Source organism: Mustela putorius, unplaced genomic scaffold (genome assembly GCF_011764305.1).
Source record: "Mustela putorius furo isolate JIRA1106 unplaced genomic scaffold, ASM1176430v1.1 tig00001012_pilon_pilon_pilon, whole genome shotgun sequence".
In the NCBI taxonomy this organism is placed as follows: domain Eukaryota; kingdom Metazoa; phylum Chordata; class Mammalia; order Carnivora; family Mustelidae; genus Mustela; species Mustela putorius.
In genome coordinates, this window is record NW_025421531.1 from 1,476,339 (window position 1) to 1,497,253 (window position 20,915).

A 20,915-nucleotide genomic window follows, 5' to 3' on the forward strand; every position below is an offset into this window, starting at 1 on the left:
TGGAAGGAAAGAACCTGGTCTTTTAGATTTGAGAATCTGAGTTTTCCTTCCATATTATTTCCTGTCTAGGGAGATATGTTGATCATAAGCAACACCTTATAGAAAGCATTAACTTTAGAGGCACCTGGGTGGTTCAGTTGGTAAGCATCTGCCTTCAGCTCAGGTCATGATCCTGGGGTCCTGGGATCGGGCCCCACGTTGGGCTCACTGCTCAGAGTGGAGCCTGCTTCTCCCTCTCCCTGTGCTCCCCGGCTCCTGCTCTCTTGCTTATGTATGCTCTCCCTCTCTCAAATAAATAAATCTTTTAAAAAAAGAAAAAAGGAAAAAGTGATGACTTTAATTATAATGCTTGATGTGATGTAGTTAAAAGATATAATTCATAAGAAAGTTCTAAAAACACAAATAGAGACTACTTTTGTCACACGTAATATCACAAAATACAAGAAAATACTCAGAAAGGACAATAACCACATTTCCATTTTTATTAGTTGACATTGGGTCACTTCTTAAACTTAAATCATTCCCATGGCTTTCTTGAGTCCATGATTAAAGGGCAAAAATGTGCATCTCATCATAGGTGCACAACTACAACCTTTCACTGCATGGCAAGAAGAGTGAGAGATGCATCTTGTAGGTTTTGTATTTTAAAAAATGCAGTTGCCAGTTAATGGGCAAACTGAGAAAGAGGTCCCCAGGTGCCAGGGTAAAAAGCTAAGTGATAGGCACTAGTGCCTTTCCCAGAAGACACTTATCCCCTGGAGGATATTTTTGCTAATTATGAGGCTGAAATTACTAGCACAGAAACATTGTTCTGAGATTGATCGGCTAATATAATAAAATGATGATGTCAGGTTGAACCAGAAAGTCTTTAAGGTGGCCAAAGGAATCTTCTTCACGGTTCCCGTGAAAGCCCAGTTGTAAAGTGATGAGCCCAGGTAGGTCGGAAAGACTCTCGGGTGCCATCATCACGTTCATAGTGTGAGGATCTCTGTCTCAGGCAGACAGAAGGCTCCTAAATCAGCCTCTCCACGGCAGAGGGTGGCCTCATGCTCCACATTTCCACTCGAGAGCCTTCTTTTTCCTGACAGCTGGGGCTGTAGGTTCCCTGAGTCGCCCTCTTGTTGGAGGCAATCACAGAAGCCCCCACCACCAGAAAGAGGATCAACAACAAGGCTGACGTCACTGAGCCAACGGCGGTGAAGATGTCCGTGATCAAGTCACCTGCCAACTAGAAGGAGTGAATAATGGTGAGTTATAGGCAAAAGGTAAATGTTCAGGACATTGAAACTACCTCAGAATGAAAATCATCCAGAACTCAGATGCCACTCAGTACTGTAAAAAGACCAAGGTGTGAAAGGGAAATCAGCATTTCTTTTTTTTTTAATTTTTTTTAAAGGGTTTTTTTTTTTGTTTTTTTTTTTAAGATTTTATTTATTTATTTGACAGACAGAGATCACAGGTAGGCAGAGAGGCAGGCAGAGAGAGAGGAAGAAGCAGGCTCCCTGCTGAGCAGAGAGTCCGATGCAGGGCTCGATCTCAGGACCCTAGGATCATGACCTAAGCCAAAGGCAGAGGCTTTAACCCACTGAGCCACCCAGGCGCCCCAAGTCAGCGTTTCTTATTCCCAGGTGCATGTGAAAATGACTAGAGATGTAACAGCCAAGGTCTAGAGTCAGAAAGTGTGGCGTGAAACATCTACTCATTTCACTCTGCATCTTCATCTCTGTGACTGGGATCATTCCTATGACATCAAGGGCAAAAGACTCCCCCGCACGTATATTTGGAAAATAGTTCTACATCTATACAGACACATTGTCCACAGTATCTTCCCTCCCTTGTCAGAAGCTCTGGTTTTGGATTGAAGGAATAGCTGCTTTACAGCCTTTGGATGGGGTGGGGGTGGGGGGCGGAGTGGGGAGAAGAAGCAAATTAAATTAGCTGTGTCTCATGGGAAAGATCCCGAGACAGAGGAGGAACTGCAGCTAGCTAGTCCCATAGGCCCTTTCCACAGTCATCGCTTTGATTTGGATTTGATGTGACAATTGAACTGTTGTAAAAACACAGGAGTTTGATGTCGACCCAAACATCTAGAAACAGAAAACTGCAGGTAAAGCCCTGTCAGGAGGAGATGGATCCCGGGATCTCAGGGGTGTTGCTCGTACACAATGGTTTCTTTAATGTTCCCTCCACTGGGTTTGCCGAGCACTTTGGAGCAGTGGGTAACATGCGTCCATGATTTGGTTGCAGAGCAACAGGAAAGACAGGGAGCAGTCACTATGTGAATTTTTACACTGATTTTTAAAGAAATTGTTCTGTCACAGTAAAAGTGGGATTCAACCAGCTCACCTCTTCATTTAACTTACTCTCTGACCCATCCCCACATTACGAAACCAAGCTACTAATATATATGGAAACTTTGTTTATTTGAACATCCTAGGGAATTTTAAATATCTTCACTCTCCGTAGTCTTCTTTGTTGTTGTTGTTCAATGTGCCTTGGTTCAAAGTATCACACAATTAAAATCATACTGAATCTCTTCATAGTGTTGTTCCGGGTGTCCTCACTACCAGTTCTGCTCGGATGAGTTTCATTAGTTTGTTCATTCATTCAATAATATTTATTGATTGCATTTATAAAAATGCAAAATGCAAAGATAAATCAAAGTAGGTAAAGTATGTAAAGTGATGAATCATTGAATTCTACTCCTGAAACCAATATTGCAATGTGTGTTAACTAACTAGAATTTAAATAAAATCTGAGAAAAAGAAAAGAAAAAAAAGCCAAAAAAAAAACCCCCAAAAAACAAAAACAAAACAAACCAACCCCACACCAAACCTACACAAAGTTTGGAATCTAGAGCTCAGATTCTGGTGATGAGAAAAGAGGAAGGGAAGACACACACACACACACACACACACACATATCATCATAATACAGTATAAATATAGATTATGAGAGTGTTATAAATGAACTCTATTGGGGTGTAGGTGAAGTCATATTGGAATGAAGCATGTAATTGTTCATTGAAGGATGAGAGAACATTCAAATATTTCAAGCAGGAAATTCTATTTGGATGGAACAACTTGAAATTAAAAGGGCAAGGAAATATAAAATTCTTTGGAGTTTGCGTCAACAGTAAGAAATCCAACATGACCCAAAATATTGCCCAAGAATGTACGTATTTGAACTGAAAAAGGATTTTAAAAGTTGGTTAGAGATAGATCTATAAAGTAGATTGATCTTACAAGAAATTTAAATACCACACTGATATTTGGATTTTGTCCTATAGTCAGAGACAGGTTATGGAGGGGGGCATTTAAGCAGTAACGTCATAGATCTGATCTGTGTTTTATTAATTTGGCTCTGGTTATAGGGTGACAGATGGTGACAGTGAAGGTGGGGAAGAAACTGGAGGTGGAGAAAATAGGAGTTTGTTTTATTAGTCACGACAAGCAATGACCTAGGTCTCTATTTACCAATGGAATGAGAATTGAAAGAAAAACCTGGTTGAGGGAGATTTCCGAGGTAGAGTTGCTCCCTCTCAGACTGTGTGAGGCTGGGGAACAGCAGAGGAGAGACAAGATGGCTGATACTTCCACATCAGATGACTGTGTGGCTGGGGATAGCCTCAGCTGGGATAGGGGGTCCAGGGAGAGAGAATAGCTCTGTGCAGAAAGACAAGGAGTCCAGTATGGGAAGAGCTAGTTTCAGAAAGCATTCAGCTATGTCGTGCTAGCAGACAGACATAATTCCTCTTCCCTCTCCACTTACCACATTGCTGTAAAAAACTCTGGGTTGTAACCATTTTTTATCCCTCAGTTATAGGAGCTTAGGAGTAAAGTAGATAGAGAATTTAGAATCACAGGAGTCTGTGGTTTTTGAGCAAATGGTTTACCTCCGCTACAGGGGGCGTTCTCCTGCTGTACTGTGTCCTTCTGTGAGTCATGACATCCTATATCTGCAAAGATAGCTGTGGGCTGGGAAAATTGAATAGAACCATAGACTCGGCCTTGAAAGGTCAAAAGTCCGAGAAGGACAGATGGATTCCGACCAGCAAAACCCGTTGGTATCATCTAGGAACCTTCAGATAATGTACCCTCTTGTTCCTACATGCTGGCTTCTTCTAAATCTGTCCTGTGAGTTCTGTCATCTTCAGGAGGAAATGACGGTTCTCCTGCCCCACTGGGTTGTTAAGTGTCTACATCCAAGCAGAGAGGAGACAAACCGGTTTGCTTCTGCTTTCTGACCTCCTCTGTCTGGGCCCTTCTCCTTTCTCCTGAGTCCCATAGCACTGGGGAAGCGAAAGCCGCAGAGGAGGCGCCCATCCCCGACCTTGCAGGACAGGGAGAAGGACTCCTGGGCGGGCGTAGGCCGAGGCTTCATGAGAGCCACAGCTCTGTCCAAACCAGACGGCAGATCCACTCACGCTCCTCTTGACCCAGGAGGCATCAAAGACCCTTGTCTCCAGAGGCTTCACTGTTCTCATAAAGGCGGTAAGAATGAAAGCACCAACTCAAGGCATGAGAGGCAGCTGCGTTTGTCACTCCCTGCCATGGGACGTGGGACGCGAGGTAAATGCTCCAGCTGGCAGAGGCCAAGTCCTGGGTTTGAGGCCCAGCTCTGCCACTCACGCGTGTGAATGTCGGCTGGTCACTTTGCCTCCTAGAGACATATTTGCATCACCTATAAAACTGGAGATTGCTGTTGATATCAAAGGTTGAGAATAAAGCAACAAAATGAATGCAAAACAACACAAAACCTGGCCTATGGTAAGTTCTCAACTCATAAAAAGCAAGCGGCCATTTCTATGCCATTTCTCACCCTCCTGGATTCTATCTACTTGTCAGAGATAAACTAGTACTCCCTCGGCACCTTGTGGTATGGCCAAGGGAGCCAACCCACAAACCTGATATTGCGATTCCGAGCTCCAGATAAAGGTTTTGATGAAACAGTCTGCCCAACTCTATCACATAGAGCATGTCATTACGCTTTGGAATAAAGCTGAATGAGGAGGGTTTTGAAATCGCCTCTTGAGGGCCCTTTGCTTTTGAATTCCCATGGTTGAAAGGCCTTTTTTGCTCTGCTATTCTTCAGCTGTGCTTAAAATACACAGCCCCGGAATGGATCTTTTGATAATTGAAACTGCTGGGGACTCATGAAGGCCTCCAAGCGCGGGACTGTCCTGAAAACCAGCACAGACGTAGAGCCACACCTGCCCAGCTGGCCTGTGCCCTCACTCGCACTGCACTTCTGAGGAAACTTCTTCTGAAAAGATAGACCCCAAATTAATTGCGCCTTTCCTGTAAGATGATTTTTGAATGATGTGGTACAGTCTGTATTTGGTTATTATGTTTACATATTTTTAAAATGTATATTTTACATGTGATGAATTGAAACCATAATTACTTTGAATTCTGTGTTTGCAGAACTAAATAAATAGATATTCCTTTTTTTTTTTTTTTTTTTCTTCTGAAGAGGATTCATTCTGAAACACTGACTGTCTGGTTGTAGCTGACGTATGACCCAAGGCAAGGGTATACTCTGGAATGCTGAGGAGAGACTGTTAAGCCTTACAGTGATTCTTTTCACTTGAGAGTATGCTGGAATATGCTAGAGCCATACTTTAAAAAAAAATTATTTATTTTAGAGGGAGCACATGAGCTGGAGAGGCAGAAGGAAAGAAAGAGAATCTTAAGCAGACTCCTAGCTGAGTGCAGAGCCCAATGTGGGGCTCGATCCCACAACCCCGAGATCATGACCTGAGCCAAAATGAAGAGACATTTTACCAACCGCACCACCCAGGCGCCGCACCCTGCCCAAAATTTTTTGAATTCTTTAAAGGGAACTAAATACTGTGTTCCTTCTAAAGGAGACTAGAAACAAGATGCACCTGCTAAACAAACAGAAATAGGTTTAAAGGCAGTTTGCCACTGGTGTAGTTTACTTATAGGCTAAGTTTCCCCACCTGTAAAGTGGGGCTAGGAATCAGAAGGTTAAGAATTGTTCCGAGTATGCATTCAGGCATTTAGACAGCGGCTCATGAGGCATGGACTTAACCCTTGCCCGTGGCTCTCGTTTATCATTACCCGTAGTGACCCTTCCCTAGCTGGTGTCCCTGGTCCTCCTCCCAGCCACAGACCAGATGTTGGGAAATGTCAGCACCTAGGGCCAAGCTTGGGGATGGCGAGGGCCAGCGCATCATCACTGGGGCCACTCTGATGGGGAGTCTGGCCCATCAGGGTCCACTGGTCCTTCATTAATTGATTGCAGAACAGTTCACCTAATTTTGAAAACACAGAATGAGCTGGCCTGTCTGAAAAGAATAAAAAATGAGACCACTTCTGTCCTCAGCATCAAGATCTGCCTGTCACAATATTTAGGGCTGGTGACAGCACTCAGAAGGATGTGAAAACAATGCACACATTGGAAGGAGCCTGGGAAAAAGAGAAAACATCCTAGAGTTTCTTGGGAAACTTGACCTCACATTTCCAAGTGAAAACACTGAAGCTTTGCCTTAAGGCGGGGACAGTCAAGGACAGATGTTACAGTTACCACCTGTTAGAACTTCTTTCTCTGGCGCCTGGGTTTTGTAACATCAGGGAAAAGTATGTTTGTGGTTAAACAGTGGTGATGTTTGTGGCTTAAAATCGGCTCCTGGAAAACACTACTGTGCAGTGAACTACTTACAGTCCTTCCTAGAATTCGCTTATACATGTTATGTAAAAATACTTAGAGACAGTTCAAGATGGGAAATTAAAATGTTTGAACATGCCGGTTGAACACTGGTTATGTTCCAGCTTCAATAGGGGTTTCTGAAACTAGTTTGTGCTGTTTTGTGTTACATGAGTAGCTAAGTAAGGCCATTATGTCCTATTATGAGAATTAGTGATTAATAGTGAAAATTAAAGATGTGTTTTTAAAAGGCTGGTTATACGGGCGCCTGGGTAGCTCAGTGGGTAAAGCCTCTGCCTTCAGCTCAGGTCATGATCTCAGGGTCCTGGGATCGAGCCCTGCATCGGGCTCTCTGCTCAGCGAGGAGTGTGCTTTCTCCTCTCTCTCTGCCTGCCTCTCTGCCTACTTGTGATCTGTCTGTCAAATAAATGAATAAAATCTTTAAAAAAAAAAAAGCTGGTTATAATATGTAACTCCTATCTATGTATCCAAAGCAAAATGAAGACATGGCTCTCTTCCCGCAAGTTAACAAAAAAGAGAGAGAGATAGAGAGAAGAGAATTCCATACTTAAGACTGAGGAGAGCAGTTTTTATGAATTACTGTTGCAATAAGTAGGTCTTCAGTTTGGTGGATGTTAAAAACCTCCCGCACAGACTTGTGTCCTTGAACTAGAGCTTATCAGTGAATTGCTAGAAGCAGCCATTTCCATAGTAATATTGAAAACATGCCAGAACCCTGTTTTTAAAATTAAACTTGCTGCAGCAGCCAATTTCCAACCATAAATACACTGTCCACTTTACAGTTATAAGGGGGCAAAAGAGAGTCTCAAAAAGCCAAAAGAGAAGACTTAGGAAGTGTCCTGGCACAGTGAGGGGGTGATGCAGCCAGGCACGCCTCTCCCTGAATAAAAGGGTTAGTAAGGTAGAGGAAAGGTAGACATCGCAGGGCTACTGCATCTTTCCCCCAGAGCGGCTGGCACGCAACAGGGGACATGCAATGCCGAGTAGAATTTTCTCCTTAGTACTGCTCCCGCCTCCTCATCCCCTGCTCTGCTTCTCCTGGAAACACTCATGCTCTCCCTGGGGATTCCTGGGGACGAGACCGCAGTGAGCTCCAGCCCCCTCCCAGTAACTGTGGAAGACTGCGCCTAGCGTTTGAAGTCCCTCCCTGGAAAAAGGATGCCTACATGAAGTCTTTCCCACTAATTCTCACCAAGTAATCACACTCCCTTTGGACTGTACTGACTGGGAGTTGTCACAACGGTCTGGGGACAGAAAAGCAGGGCTGAGAGGCGAGTTCTGCCAGTCGCAGAACTGGAAGGTGCAGTCCCGGGACTCTGCCCAAGGGATTTCCATATTTGGGCTGTTGAAAAGCGCGGAATAGCTACTGTGGAAATCTGGTGTGGATCCATGGGAGATAGACGAGAAATAGGAACTAGGAAATAGGAACTAGCCTAAGGCTCTGTGTGTGATGTTCTAGCTCAATTCAAACCATCAGCTTCTTTTATGCATTAGCCCAAGCACGGCATGTGTCCTCCTGTGGACCTTTCGAGAAAGAGTTTGATTATTCTGAGATGTGAAATGCCCTGTAATGTTGATCACAAAAGGACACGCTTAAAGCTTAAAGCTGCATTCAACAAATAATTGTCGATCGCGTACTCTGTCCGAATGGAAGGCTAGCTAGAAATACAGAGGTGAGCGAAACTGTCTCTGTCCTTGATGGCTGAGGCACTGGGTCTATAATTCTTGCCCTGATGTCTCCAACCTCCTTCTTGCTTAAGGTCAGACTTTAGGCAGGAGCACAGAGGAGGCTAAACGTTTGGAGATACTGCCTTTGTATTTTTCTCTCCTTAAGCGGGTGGCGTAAGGGATAGAATTGTTTTCCTAGGAACACAGGCCTTGTGAATAACATTCCCTCTCTCTCTGTCTCACACAAGAACTAAATACCAGCAGCCCACAGTCAAGAGCTTATTATGTTCTTTGTTTTGTTTTGGGTTTTTTGGGAAATTTATTGTTCCAAGATAATAGCCACAGTTCTGCCCACCCAGGGTCAGGGGTTTACCAGATGTTGTGCACACAGAAACTATTTTAATTCTCGTAACAACCCAACCAGGGAGGGACGATCATTTTCTCTCACTTTCTCAGGGAGGCCTTCCCGATTATCCTCTACTTGCCATCAGTTTTATTTCTCCCTAACACACAGCACCCTGACATCTCTGGGGTTCACGCACGTCTCCCCCACCACAAGAGAAGCGCCATCGAGGTGCACGTGCTTGTCTCCCTTGTTCCCGTCTGTCTCCCTAGTGCCTGGAACAAAGTCATTCCCACAGAGACACTACCACGACTGCCCTCTGACAGAAGGGAGTGTCCAGCGGCACGCCATGAGCTCCAGACTTCATCTACACAGGACTTCTCCCACTTGGGGCTCTGACCAAATACAAAGCCCAGCATGGGTCTGACAGAGGAACTGAAGCAGAGTTCTCAGACTCCCGCGGCAGGGTAGATGGTGTCAGGCCTGATGCGCTTTCCCTTTGCATCACTCCGCACCCCGACCTGCTCGGACCCGAGTTCTCCACCACTCTGCCATTTCTCTCTTCTGCCTTCCCAGTCACAGCTGGGTTAATACATGGATTTTTCTTTTACCTGGGTAATTAAACTATCCTCTAACCACTGTGTCTCCCCCTAGAATCGACACCACCCAGCCAGCCCTATGAAAAATAAGTAGTGAATAAATAATACATAAATAAATCACTTGCAGGGCGCCTGGATGGCTTGGTGGGTTAAGCCTCTGCCCTCGGCTCAGGTCATGATCTCAGGGTCCTGGGGCCAAGCCCCGAATCGGACTCTCTGCCCGGCAGGGAGCCTGATTCCCCCCTCTCTCTCCACCTGCCTCTCTACCTACTGGTGCTCTCTGTCTGTCCAATAAATAATAAAATCTTGAAAAAAAAATTTAAAAAGTAAATCACTTGCTTACCTGGCGTGGAAAGCCGTGGGAGCTGACTACAGCAAACTTAACCAACCCAAACCTAAATTGCTATGTATTAACACAAAATCCTTCATTCGTGTCCCCCATTTCCCTGTGAACAACACCCATCACGTACAGCCTGACCAGCACCCTGCGTTCCTGCACAGCCACTCTCTGGACCTGCCCTTGCTCAGAAAGGAGTCATCTGTTCTTGTCAAAGCCACCTCTCCATGCTGAAACAAGCCATTTATTCAATCCTACTTTGCCTCTTTTTAAAACACCACTACAACTCTCTCTGCACTCTGCAAAGCCTCCCCAGGGAAGCCCATGTGTCTTGTCTCCCAGAGTCTCTTACACAGCAATACCCAGTGCTCACCATATGTGTGTGTCGAGCTCTACCCAGGTTTACATAGCATGTAGTGTGCATTTGAATGTGCTCTAGTAGCTCACTGTGGGTTTGGCCAAATGCTGCCCCTCCCCTTAGGATGGTAAGGAATGAGTATCTATTTCCTCTGGAACTTTTCAATATTACAAGGTACAGCATTTTGCACAAAGGTGCTGATCGATTGTTATTGACTCCCACACTTGTAATCCTCATTGCTGTTTAATGCACTAGTAAATTCTTTTCAGTCATAAGAAGACTTCTATATAATAGCCCAGAAAGTGTGTGTGGGTGGATCAGTTGGTTAAGTCATGATCTCTGGTCATGATCCCAAGGTCCTGGGATTGAGTCCTGCATCGAGCTCCCTGCTCAGTGTGAAGTCTGCTTCTCCCTCTCCCTCTACCTTTCACCCCTGCTCATGCTTTCCCTCTCACTCTCTCTCAATAAATAAATAAATAAAATCTTAAAAAAAAAAAAAAATAACCGCCCAGAAAGTTGATTGGTAGTGAATGAATATTCGCTCACCCAATAAATTTTTACTGAATGCCTTCAATGTTTCAGACAGCATATTCGGTCCTGGGCATATGGGAATTTAAAGGCATAGTGACTGTCTTCTATTTTATTTTATTTTATTTTTTAGAGATTTTACTTATTTGACAGAAAAAGAGAGAGAGAGCACAAGCAGAAGGAGCAGCAGGCAGAGGGAGAGGAAGAAGCAGGCTCCCCACTGAGCAGGGAGTCTGATGCAGGACTCGATTCCAGGACCCTGGGATCAGGACCTGAGAGGAAAGCAGAGGCTTGACCATCTGAGCCACCCAGGTGCCCAGTCACTGTCTTTTTAAAAACTCACTGTTTAGTGCTATGCCTGGGGGTTGCAGTGGCTGTATAAACCAGCCACAGTTCTGTGAGAGAGGGGTGATGTTCCAGGTGAGTGCAAAGAACAGAAAAGAGTTAGGAAGGTGGACCTCATGACCCCCTTTAAGTTTCTCAAAGGAAGTCAGTGGGAGAAGGAGGTAAAGGAAGGTGTTGAAGGCAGAGAGCGGCGGCAGGATCCAGTGGTGGGAAGAACAAGAAGCGTGGCTGGGGTGCTGGGACACGTCCTGGTGCCTGAGAAGTTTTAGGGAGGGCGAAGTGCGTACACAGAGCCACAAATGCAGAAGAAATAGAGTGAGGAGTGGCAGCACAATTTTAGCAAAGTGTTTACCCAGCCTGGGCATGGAACGCACCTCCACACCATTCCAGAAGGCTTTGTTCCCTCTCCCTCTGCGAAGCCAAGGATGGGACTCACAGGAGCAATTTCATGTCTATTCTTCTGCGGGTTCTTCCCTAGCATATAACCTGCACCCCTTGTTACAGATGTATCCGCTTCAAATGTTTACTCCTCTTGCTATTTTTAAGCCAAGAGACCTTCACCAACCTGGGGTGGGGCAGGTGACTGATACATATGTCAATTGATTTTTCTACATGATTTCAAAAACAAGAGAATAACATATGAGTTAAAAGGCAGAGGGACTGTGAGATTAAAAGATACTAAAAAGACGTGATAACTAGCAACTAAATGCAATTGACTATATCCTGAACTGAGGGCAAAATCTGTAAAGGACTTTATTGGGATAAATGGAGAAATCTGACCACGGACGATGGCACATTTCTTGAATGGAATACTAGTATTTGTGGCTGTAGAAGGAAGTCTGTTTCTTTGGAGATGCTTGCTGAAATAGTGATAAAAATGTTAAAATGTCTGCAACCTACTTTCTAAATAGGTAGCAAAAAAATGTGTATATACACATAGAGGTAAACAAAGGTAGCAAAATGTTAAAAAAAATTGTCAAAGCTGGGGGAAGCATATACATGTGCTCATTATACTATTTTTTTCTGATTTTCTTAGGTTTCAATTTCTTCCCCACCCCCCCCAAAAACTTGGAACAATATTTTTAAAGTAATGTTTATAGTGCAAATAATTCCTCCAAACCCCCAATTGGTAGACCTTGCTTCTCCCACTATCCCTTCCTCTGCTGTTCCAGATCTTGCTGATTTCGCGCTTCTCTATACGTTTATTGCCCTGTAAACCTTGTTCCCGCTGATGGTCTTCTCTCCCCTACTAGACACTAAGATATTCATAGATTACATCATATGTTAATTTCCTCATCTATCTGTCCCTAACCCTGTCTGCCAGCACCTAGCACAGTGCCAGGCACACAGCAGGTGTTTGTGAACCTTCCCATGATCCACTGGCGTCCTCATTCTTGACCTAAAAGCTGCATCTTGGCTCTTTTCTCTATCAGATTTCTTTCTTCTTCCCAACTTTCTTCAGTTGGTCCAAAAGCTGCTATTAATTCCTTTTCACATTGCACAGGAAAAAGCGTGCCGGATCCCTGACATCCTTATGGCTTATCACATATCCTTCTGGCAAAGGTAATCTAGTCTGTGTCAGTGTATTTATTGCCCCCAAATCAAAACCAGTTGCAAAAGTAATGAAGGTCTATTGGTTTGTGTCGACTTAATCCATGTCAGAGAGCTTTAGGAGCATATAAGGATAATTTGACCAGCAAAAGGAAAGCCATAAAAATGATCAAAAAGCCAATAGATATGCTAAGAACACCAAGCTTATTTTACTGAGGATTTATGGCCAACTTATCAGAAGATTATTTGGTCCAAGTCTACATTCGACTAAGTCCCTCAGTAATTCAGCAGAGATTCCAGCCTCTGGAAAAAATTGCCTCCTATAATGAGATGCCCCCGTCACCCCTGCTTTGCAGCACATGGAGTTCAATTTTCAACAGTTGGGAGACCGCAGTAAATCCAGCTTTGGAATAACCAGTCCCGCTTAGGCTTCAGACCTGCGTTGAGTTACCGGAGCGTGAAGGGCCACTGGTCCCATCCTCCTGACATACCTGCAGAAGTGTTTATGAGTCAGACAGAACCGAAACATCTGACATCCCCCAGCTGGGCAGCAGGGCCAGCTCCGGCTGTGTCCCAGCCCAGGGGGTGCCAAAACATCAGGCTCCACCACACTGTCAGCTGTGCCCCCGGCCCAGCTCTGGAGGGTGTATTTTATTGACCGACTCAAATTGGCTTCCCCTCGTGTAGGTGATAAAGTGTGGCATCAAGTCACCCACGTAAAATATATTACTTTAGCTCGGACAGCTTGTCATTGAAGTCCTTGTTTATATCATCGAGTGTGCCATTTACTCTCTTCTTATTTTAAAAAGCAAACATAGAAATAAAAACCCTTTCTTCCAGCATTTCATTGATGAATGTCTCTACCCTGCACCTTCTCTTAAAGAATCTCAGAAGTAGCCATTTTGGGTGTCATTGTCTGTTTACATCAAATTATTGGACTTTCCGTTTCAAAGTCTGCCTCGTGCAAGATGAAAGACACATAGCGTGCTTTAATGGGAGTCCTTTCACTGCACAGCGTTCTCCAAAAGAGTTGGAGACGTGGTATGTCTAAATAGAGACGGATACTCTGAAACTGAAATTGGTCAGATCCCAAGTGAACATTATGAAAATTTATGAGTTTGTAAGCAGTTTAAAACACCAAGGTATCGGGGCACCTGGATGGCTCAGTGGGTTAAGCCTCTGCCTTCGGCTTAGGTCATGATCTCAGGGTTCTGGGATCGAGCCACACATCGGGCTCTCTGCTCAGCAGGGAGCCTGCTTCCTCCTCTCTCTCTCTCTGCCTGCCTCTCTGCCTACTTGTGATCTCTGTCTGTCAAATAAATAAATAAAATCTTAAAAAAAAAAAAAAAAACAAGGTATCTTACAGCCAGCAAAGATAGGAACCTTCACATTGTGAAGATTTGTATTAATATAGTATTTAGTTTTGGAAATAAAGAATTATTTCAGAAGTCAGGCTTTCAAATTCCAAATAAGCCATTTGGTAAAGTCTGTAGGTTTTTAAATTGGCAAGATTAAAACACACACACTTACACAACACCAGAAAACATTATGTTTGACTTTGCTAACAGTCCACCTAAATGCCCAAGAACACAACTGGGGAAAAGGATATGTTTATATTAGCGATGAGGAATGTAAAGCAATCTTTTAGGTGGGACAAAATAAAGTCTAACAGCATTTTCCTATTAGTTAAAAAATATAGCCAAACTAAAATTGCCCTAACTCCAGGTAAAAACTCAGCACAGAATTTAATAGCTTATTATAAAATTAGATCAGACAATGTAGCCAAAATGGTTATTTTATACCTTTGGATCTTCAAGTCTAAGTATATACATTAATTGTAATATTGAAAATGTCTGCATTATCTTTTGAAATAATAGTTTAGGAGATCCTTGCCAGGAAAAGACAGGACCTGGACAGGCCAAGTATTCTGTTCCTTTCCCACAAATGGCTCAAAGGAGAAATCACATGAAGACTCCTCTTTTTTGCCATGGACTAATTTTTAGTGATAATTTTTAGTATTTTAGTAAAATAGAAGATCAGATTTTCTGTTTACTACCCAGTTCGTGGATTAGTTTAAAAAGAAATGACATAATCCAGCTACAGTATTGGATTATATTTTACTTCTATAAAATTTATTATTAATATTCTCAAAATGTAAGGGGAATTTTTTTCAGGATAATCTTTGTTGATCACTACATATTTTCATATCCTGTGTCATACTGACATTGGAATGACATATACATATTTTTCTGAATTCTGAAGTGACTGCGAGAAGAATATTCCTCTTATTAACTTAAATAATCTGAATCAAAAGGAAATTTTGTTTTCTAAACTCCCCCAAGAGACTTGGAACTGAGAATTCAACCCATAAATGAAGTTTCTTCCATGTTGTGATGCAGTGTATCTCTTTCCTCTTTTTCCCACAGGCCAGAATAGCACTCCTCCCCCCATCCTTAAAAAAACATTTCCCTTGGGTCTGTAACTTTTCTATTCAATCACCATTTAGATTCCTTGTCCTCGGGGGAGAGGGCTGTGTTAAGAGTCTCAGGAAGAAAACCGTGATTAGTCACTAGGCTTGAAAAACCCTCCCCAATTCTGTTTACAAGGATGGGTGCCAATCCTCCGAACGTGTTCAGTACTCATGTTCTTTTCAGGGTCATTCTGCTTGCAAAGCACAGATTAAACACACAGCCTCAGTATTTTCAGTGTTGTGAGGAGACGCATTTACATTCCACTGACAGCACTGGGTGTAAAAGGAAGCCATCTGCTGCGATTTAACAACACAAGTTTGGGAAGAGAAGAGGAGTCACAACACAGCTCCAATCAGCCAAGCACTCCCCTTCGTGTGGGAGGCCTGAGGACAAACCACCTCCACATTTAAAGGCATCTTTATTCTTAAGTGGGTCACAGAAGTCGGTCCTCTGTCAGATGGTTTCATTGTATCTTTTACTGACATTTGTTTGCTACGATTTTTAAGGGCTCTTTCCTAGTCTCCGGAATGTAGACTAGATACGTAATTCTACAAGGGAGATGACACCCAGGTTTGGATTATTTGTGCATTCCACCTGGGCAGTCAATCTTCTCTGTATCTAGCTCATTTTCTACAACGGGGTTACCTGTAAATTACTCTGGAACTAGAAGGTGATACACGGGAAAAAGGAAAAGTAATGAAAATCGGGGGATTGGATACGTTCGTGGCATTTTACATGCATCTCATCTTAACCTTCACAACAACCTAATGATGCAGAGATGATTGCCCTTATTTAAAAGATAATTTAAGCAATTTTTCCAGCGTCACACGGCTTTGAAGCAGCAGCCCTAGCGCCCAAATTGTCAGAGCCTGTTCAGGAATGCACAGACACAGCCTAGATAGTGCATGATGTGGCAGTGACCTCAGATCTACCCTAGATTTCAACTCTGTTCCCTTTAGTTGACATATTTACACACAGAGAGTAGAATAATAATAATGGTTATTTTCTCTTTCAGGTCTCTTACTATGTACAACCCTTACCTAATGAGCCACGCTTCCCTGCTTATCCATGTTTGTTTAGTTTTTCCTTTTAGGACTTTGCATGTAAGAATTTGCCTCAGTAAAGTCTGCGGATGGATGGGATGGGCTTTGGGAGCCATTGGAGGGTGCCTAGCACGCAGGAGGCATCTGGGAGGCCAGCCGCATCTATAAACAGTGCCTACACAGACCCTGAAAAAAACCAGCAGGAGAACAAAGAAAAGGACCCATAATTCACAACTTTCAGTCCTATGCTTTTAACACCCCAGCATGTCTATCAAGAAGTAAAATAACTAAACAACGCAGAAATTCTCCCAGGGTTGTTGCTTCTATGAAATAGCCATGTGCTCCCCTCTGGTTCTAACACAATGTTATCAGGCGATGATTAAGAAGGTAACTGTTTCAGGCTTCGCAGTGTCAGGAAACAAGGTATCAAGCCAACAACTCCCTTTTTAGGTGCAGCATTTCCATTGCAGCCCTGTGTTGCTTCCAACTGTAAACATTAACAGTGAAGGAAAGAAAGATCTTCGTTGGCTCTGGGCTGCCTGAGCTCAGCATATTACATGACACCCTGGCATTATTTGCTGAGATGTAGATAATTGTACTTCTTGTTAACAAGTTTCCTTGTGGTTTTTACTCCATCAGCAGGTTCTTGAATCAATGCCTAGATTAGGTTTGACTAACATCAGCACAATTTAACTTTGATAGAAAGTTTGAAATTTGTGCATAATTAAAAAATTGGACATCCATTTGCTAATTTCCAAGTAAAAGCAGCTAATCCTTTTGGATGCCCTGGCGTTTAGACCTATTTCCCAAAACTCACTGGTACCTCTGCCTCTGGCTGGAATGAAAGAGGCCATAATGTGTTTAGGACACTGGGGAACATTCAGTAGCAAACTACAGAAGCCTTTCCCATTTCACCCATTGCCTAAGGACTGAAGGTTTCCATGAGTATGGGAAACTGCAGAGTTGTTTTTATACTCCTTTTGAGACACTAAGTTTCAAAACCATTATATAGGAGCTCCTATTTTCTTATAGTTAGAAAAATATGGCCTCAACATTATTTATGTGAAAACATGCTCACATAAATCACTCTCTCTAAAGTATGTATTATTTATAGTTTAGTTTATATACTATAGTATAGTTTAGTTAGAATTATTTATATAATTCAATAAATGTCAGTTGATGACGATGGTGATCCAAGAGTCCCTGAAATGCACTTAAGCTGTCTCATTGCAAGGGCACATGGCCACCTAAATAAAAAGTCTGATGCAAGCACCACCACTAGAAAATAAAGACAACACCGCATATATATAAAATGCTCTAAAGTCTAACTACATTTATTTATAAGAACATACTTTTATTTTACGTAGCAAAAATACTAATTGACATATTCTCTGTACGGATCCCTGCAATTCGGGGCATACCACACTTCTGCCTAAATGTAGGATTTCAAGATCCATATTGTTCTGTGCAAAGCTGTATTCAAACAGAATATGCCATCTTTTCCTCCTTCGTCAATTTCAGAGTTCATGACATCGTAGGAACTCAAAATCTTTTGAACCGAATTGGTAACGTACATGGCATAATTTAAACAAATGCAAAAACAGATGCCTCACATAATTGATGAGTGGCTCCCGAGAGAGCCGGGTGATAACTGGGACACCTTCCAGCTAGAGAGGAAAGTTCTAGAGATCCATGCACCCAATCTGGGCCTCACTTTGAACTAAGGATGTCTTAGGAGCTCGTGATGCTGATCGCAATTCAGGTTCGCTGGAATGAATAAATCCGTGAACAAATCCTTAAAAAGGAATTGAACCAAAGACAGTGTCCTTCCTTTATCCCATTCTGGCTCACAGAGCTCTGTAAGTCCATACCCCAGACAAACCTACTCTTCTTTCACAATCTTGTATTCTAACATGGAGACACTTGGATGTTTGGCCTTTAGGTACATGCCCATCCCCTTCACACAATGCATCCCAGGCTCTTTACATCCCAGAATGGCTCTTTACAGGGTGTGCATCTTCTTCCTCAGAGGAGCAAGGGCCCATATTCCCCAGTCATGGCAGGATTCTGTCTCAGGGCAGAAGACAAATTATACACAATTATATAGAATCTGTACCTCTTCAGCTCACCCCAAGGGGTGAATGTGAAGCTCAATGCTACTACTTAAGGTTCTGCAAATAAATATTTAAATCGAGGTGCTTATATTGGTTTCTATAATTCAAGAGCATTTATAATGGCAATTAGGTGGCAATGGAGTTATATCAGCCCAAATACACACAACCTTTCACCTCAAGAAGCAGCAAATTGGGATAATTTACATACTGCCAGCTGTTAATATCTTTAGCATCCACAGGACTTAATGGCAAAAATAAATAGATACTGGGTCCCATTTGGGGCACAGAGCGGATCTGCAATCTCTTTCCCATTTACATTCCTCATTTGCTCCCCCTGAAACACTCATTCCACAGAGCTCCCTGGGTATAGCAGGTTTCATGAAAAACTTGTGTTTTTGTAAGTCGTTTGTAACGGTACCTATTTTAAACACCTCATTTACAATTGAGGAATGTTAACATTTCTAAAAGTTCCAGGTAGGGCGGTCTACTTAAAAACAGTCTGCAAGTGTTGCACTTTACAAATGAGGAAACAAAACCTAAGATTGTACATGAGAGAAAAGGACAAGGATTTGAGTATCGGTGAAGTGCGTGACTCTTGTTTAGTTAATGATTCGTTAGCTTGCTTGGGCCTCAGGTTTTGCACCTGCAGATGGGAAATTACACTACTGTTAGTGGTTACATGAGGCATTGCATGCTGGCTGCTTTTGGTCATGGGGACAAGCCACTCTCAGAGAAGGCACAGCTGCTGGCAGAAGAGGCTCTGTGAAAATCCCCAGCCCCTGAGGCCTGAATTGGTGGGGTTTCTCGTGCACTCAGCTGTTCACTCCCTGTGGACAGTTAATGGCTCACTTTCAGAATCTCCTGGCTTCCTTAGCTTTGAAAATGGATTGCACTAATCACAAAAATGTTCAAACCACCTACTGCTAGGTATAGGGTGCATTTTATATTCATCTGCTCAATGAGGCGTTGTTTTAAGTGAATAAATATATTTCTTGATTTTATATACTTCAACATGATGAGAAATAACAGCATCTGTGTACTGCCCCAAAGATTCTTTCTTAGTGGTGCTGATCTTGGGAATGTGCTTAGTTTTCACTGAAGGGAGACTTAATCGGATTATACTTGAACCTCCTCAGACCAAAACAGCACAGGCTTGAAAACCCTCAATTAATGAATGAGAACTTTAGAAAGAGCCAAATGAAGTTTTTTTAAAGGTGCCTAAAGCAAGACGTCGTAATAAAACTAAGCCCACAGAAAACTTTTAATTAGCAGAAATAAAAAATTGGTTTAAAGAGTATCTGCCTTGGGGGACGTAGGAGGCTCAATCAGTTAAGCGTCTGCCTTCTGCTCAGGTCATGACCCCGGGGTCCTGGGCTCCCTGTTCAGCGGGAAGCCTGCCTCTTCTTTTCCCTTTGTTCCTTCATTTCCCCTGCTCTTGCATGCTCTCTCTCTCTCTCTCTCTCTCAAATCTTTAAAAAAAAAAAAAAAAAAAGAAAAAGAATATCTGGCTTTTATAGATTAGTTTAAAAAACCCAAAAGTCCCCACCACGCCCCAAAACCTGCTCAACGAAAACTCCCTGTCTGTACAGCATTATACAGAAAAAAGAATTTTTCTGGAACAAGGAATAGTTTATATTGATTTGGTTTCCAATAGGAAGGAATAAGTTTGAGAATGTCATTCAGGGGGCTTTCATTAATTAAATAAAACCATCATTAAAGAAAACTGCTTCCATTTTTGGTGTAAGTAAGTCCCTTCTAGTGAGAAACTGAGTGACAGCTCCCGTGTGATTCTGCCAGGAAATAGCTCAGAGGAAAACACGGCACAGGCCTAAAACCCCGAATGATGGAGCAAACTCTTCCTTCTGTGGCTGGGTTTTTATAGAAGCTTGGGTGATTTCATCTGTAATCTAGCCCTACCTTTCATCCCTCCAATTTTCTATCCCATTACTTCCCAACATTACATCCAGGCGGGCCTCTCCACTCTCCCGAGTTCACATCACCCAAACCTTCTCCCACTATCACAACTTTTCTTATGACCTTCATTCTCTCTTGAATGCTTTCCCATTTTCTGTCCTCCAGATTATCTTTCTCCGATTTCATGGCCTAGCTTAACTCCTATATTCTCTATGAAACCTTCCCTTCCTATAACAGCTCATAGTGACCAAAATTAGGGGAATTCATCCTGAGCTTTCTACTCGGGAATAAAATTAGGGCTTATTTCTTTTCAACATGTCTTATGTTTTTCCCTCTGAAACTAGATTGTAGTTTTACCCATTGTCAGACACGCTGTCGAAGCAAACATGTGGACAGAGTGGACACTTTGGGAATCTACTCTCATTCTCTGAGTTCCCGGGGGTAGGTGGAAGGCCCACCCCTAGCAGCTCACTGTGCCACCATGGGACTGATGAGAAGACAGAAGGCGAGTGGACGGGGCTCTGCATTTCCTGCCGCGAGGCCCAGAACGTCCACCTGCCCCGCCAGGAGCAGTTAAGGCAGGGGGTTTCGAGGGAGGACGAGCTGGCAAGAGGGAAGTGGGAGTGGACGGCACAAATCCTCCAGGCTCTGCTGAATTCGGAAAAGGGAGAACATCTGGAAACGTCTTTGGAAGGCTTTTCTGACCAGTGGTTTTGTAAAAAAAAAAAAAACAATGGTAAATTCTGGTCTCCCTGATGATGCTCTTGGGGAGCCAATGGAGAAGATTCCATGTCCCTGTGCTCCTGCGACTCTTTCCTGGATCCTCCTTTTGCTCCTACTTTTTCTAACACTTCCCCCTCTCCTGGCTTCGGGCCTCTTCGACAATCTGTGTGATGTTTACTACCTTTCAGGGCCCAGGACCCATAAATTTCCTCCTTCTCTCCAATCTCT

General features: G+C 43.1%; 1 protein-coding gene across 2 annotated transcripts in view; it reads right to left on the bottom strand.

Annotated features, from left to right (window-relative positions):
- Positions 1–1,012: 1,012 nt before the first annotated feature.
- Positions 1,013–20,915, bottom strand: part of CRB1 (crumbs cell polarity complex component 1) — a 145,303-nt gene continuing 125,400 nt past the window's right edge. For both annotated transcript variants that reach the window (XM_004756204.3, XM_004756203.3), the window contains one exon: positions 1,013–1,228. In XM_004756204.3, coding sequence (XP_004756261.1) covers positions 1,013–1,228 — 216 coding nt within the window. The remainder of the gene's footprint in view (positions 1,229–20,915) is intronic.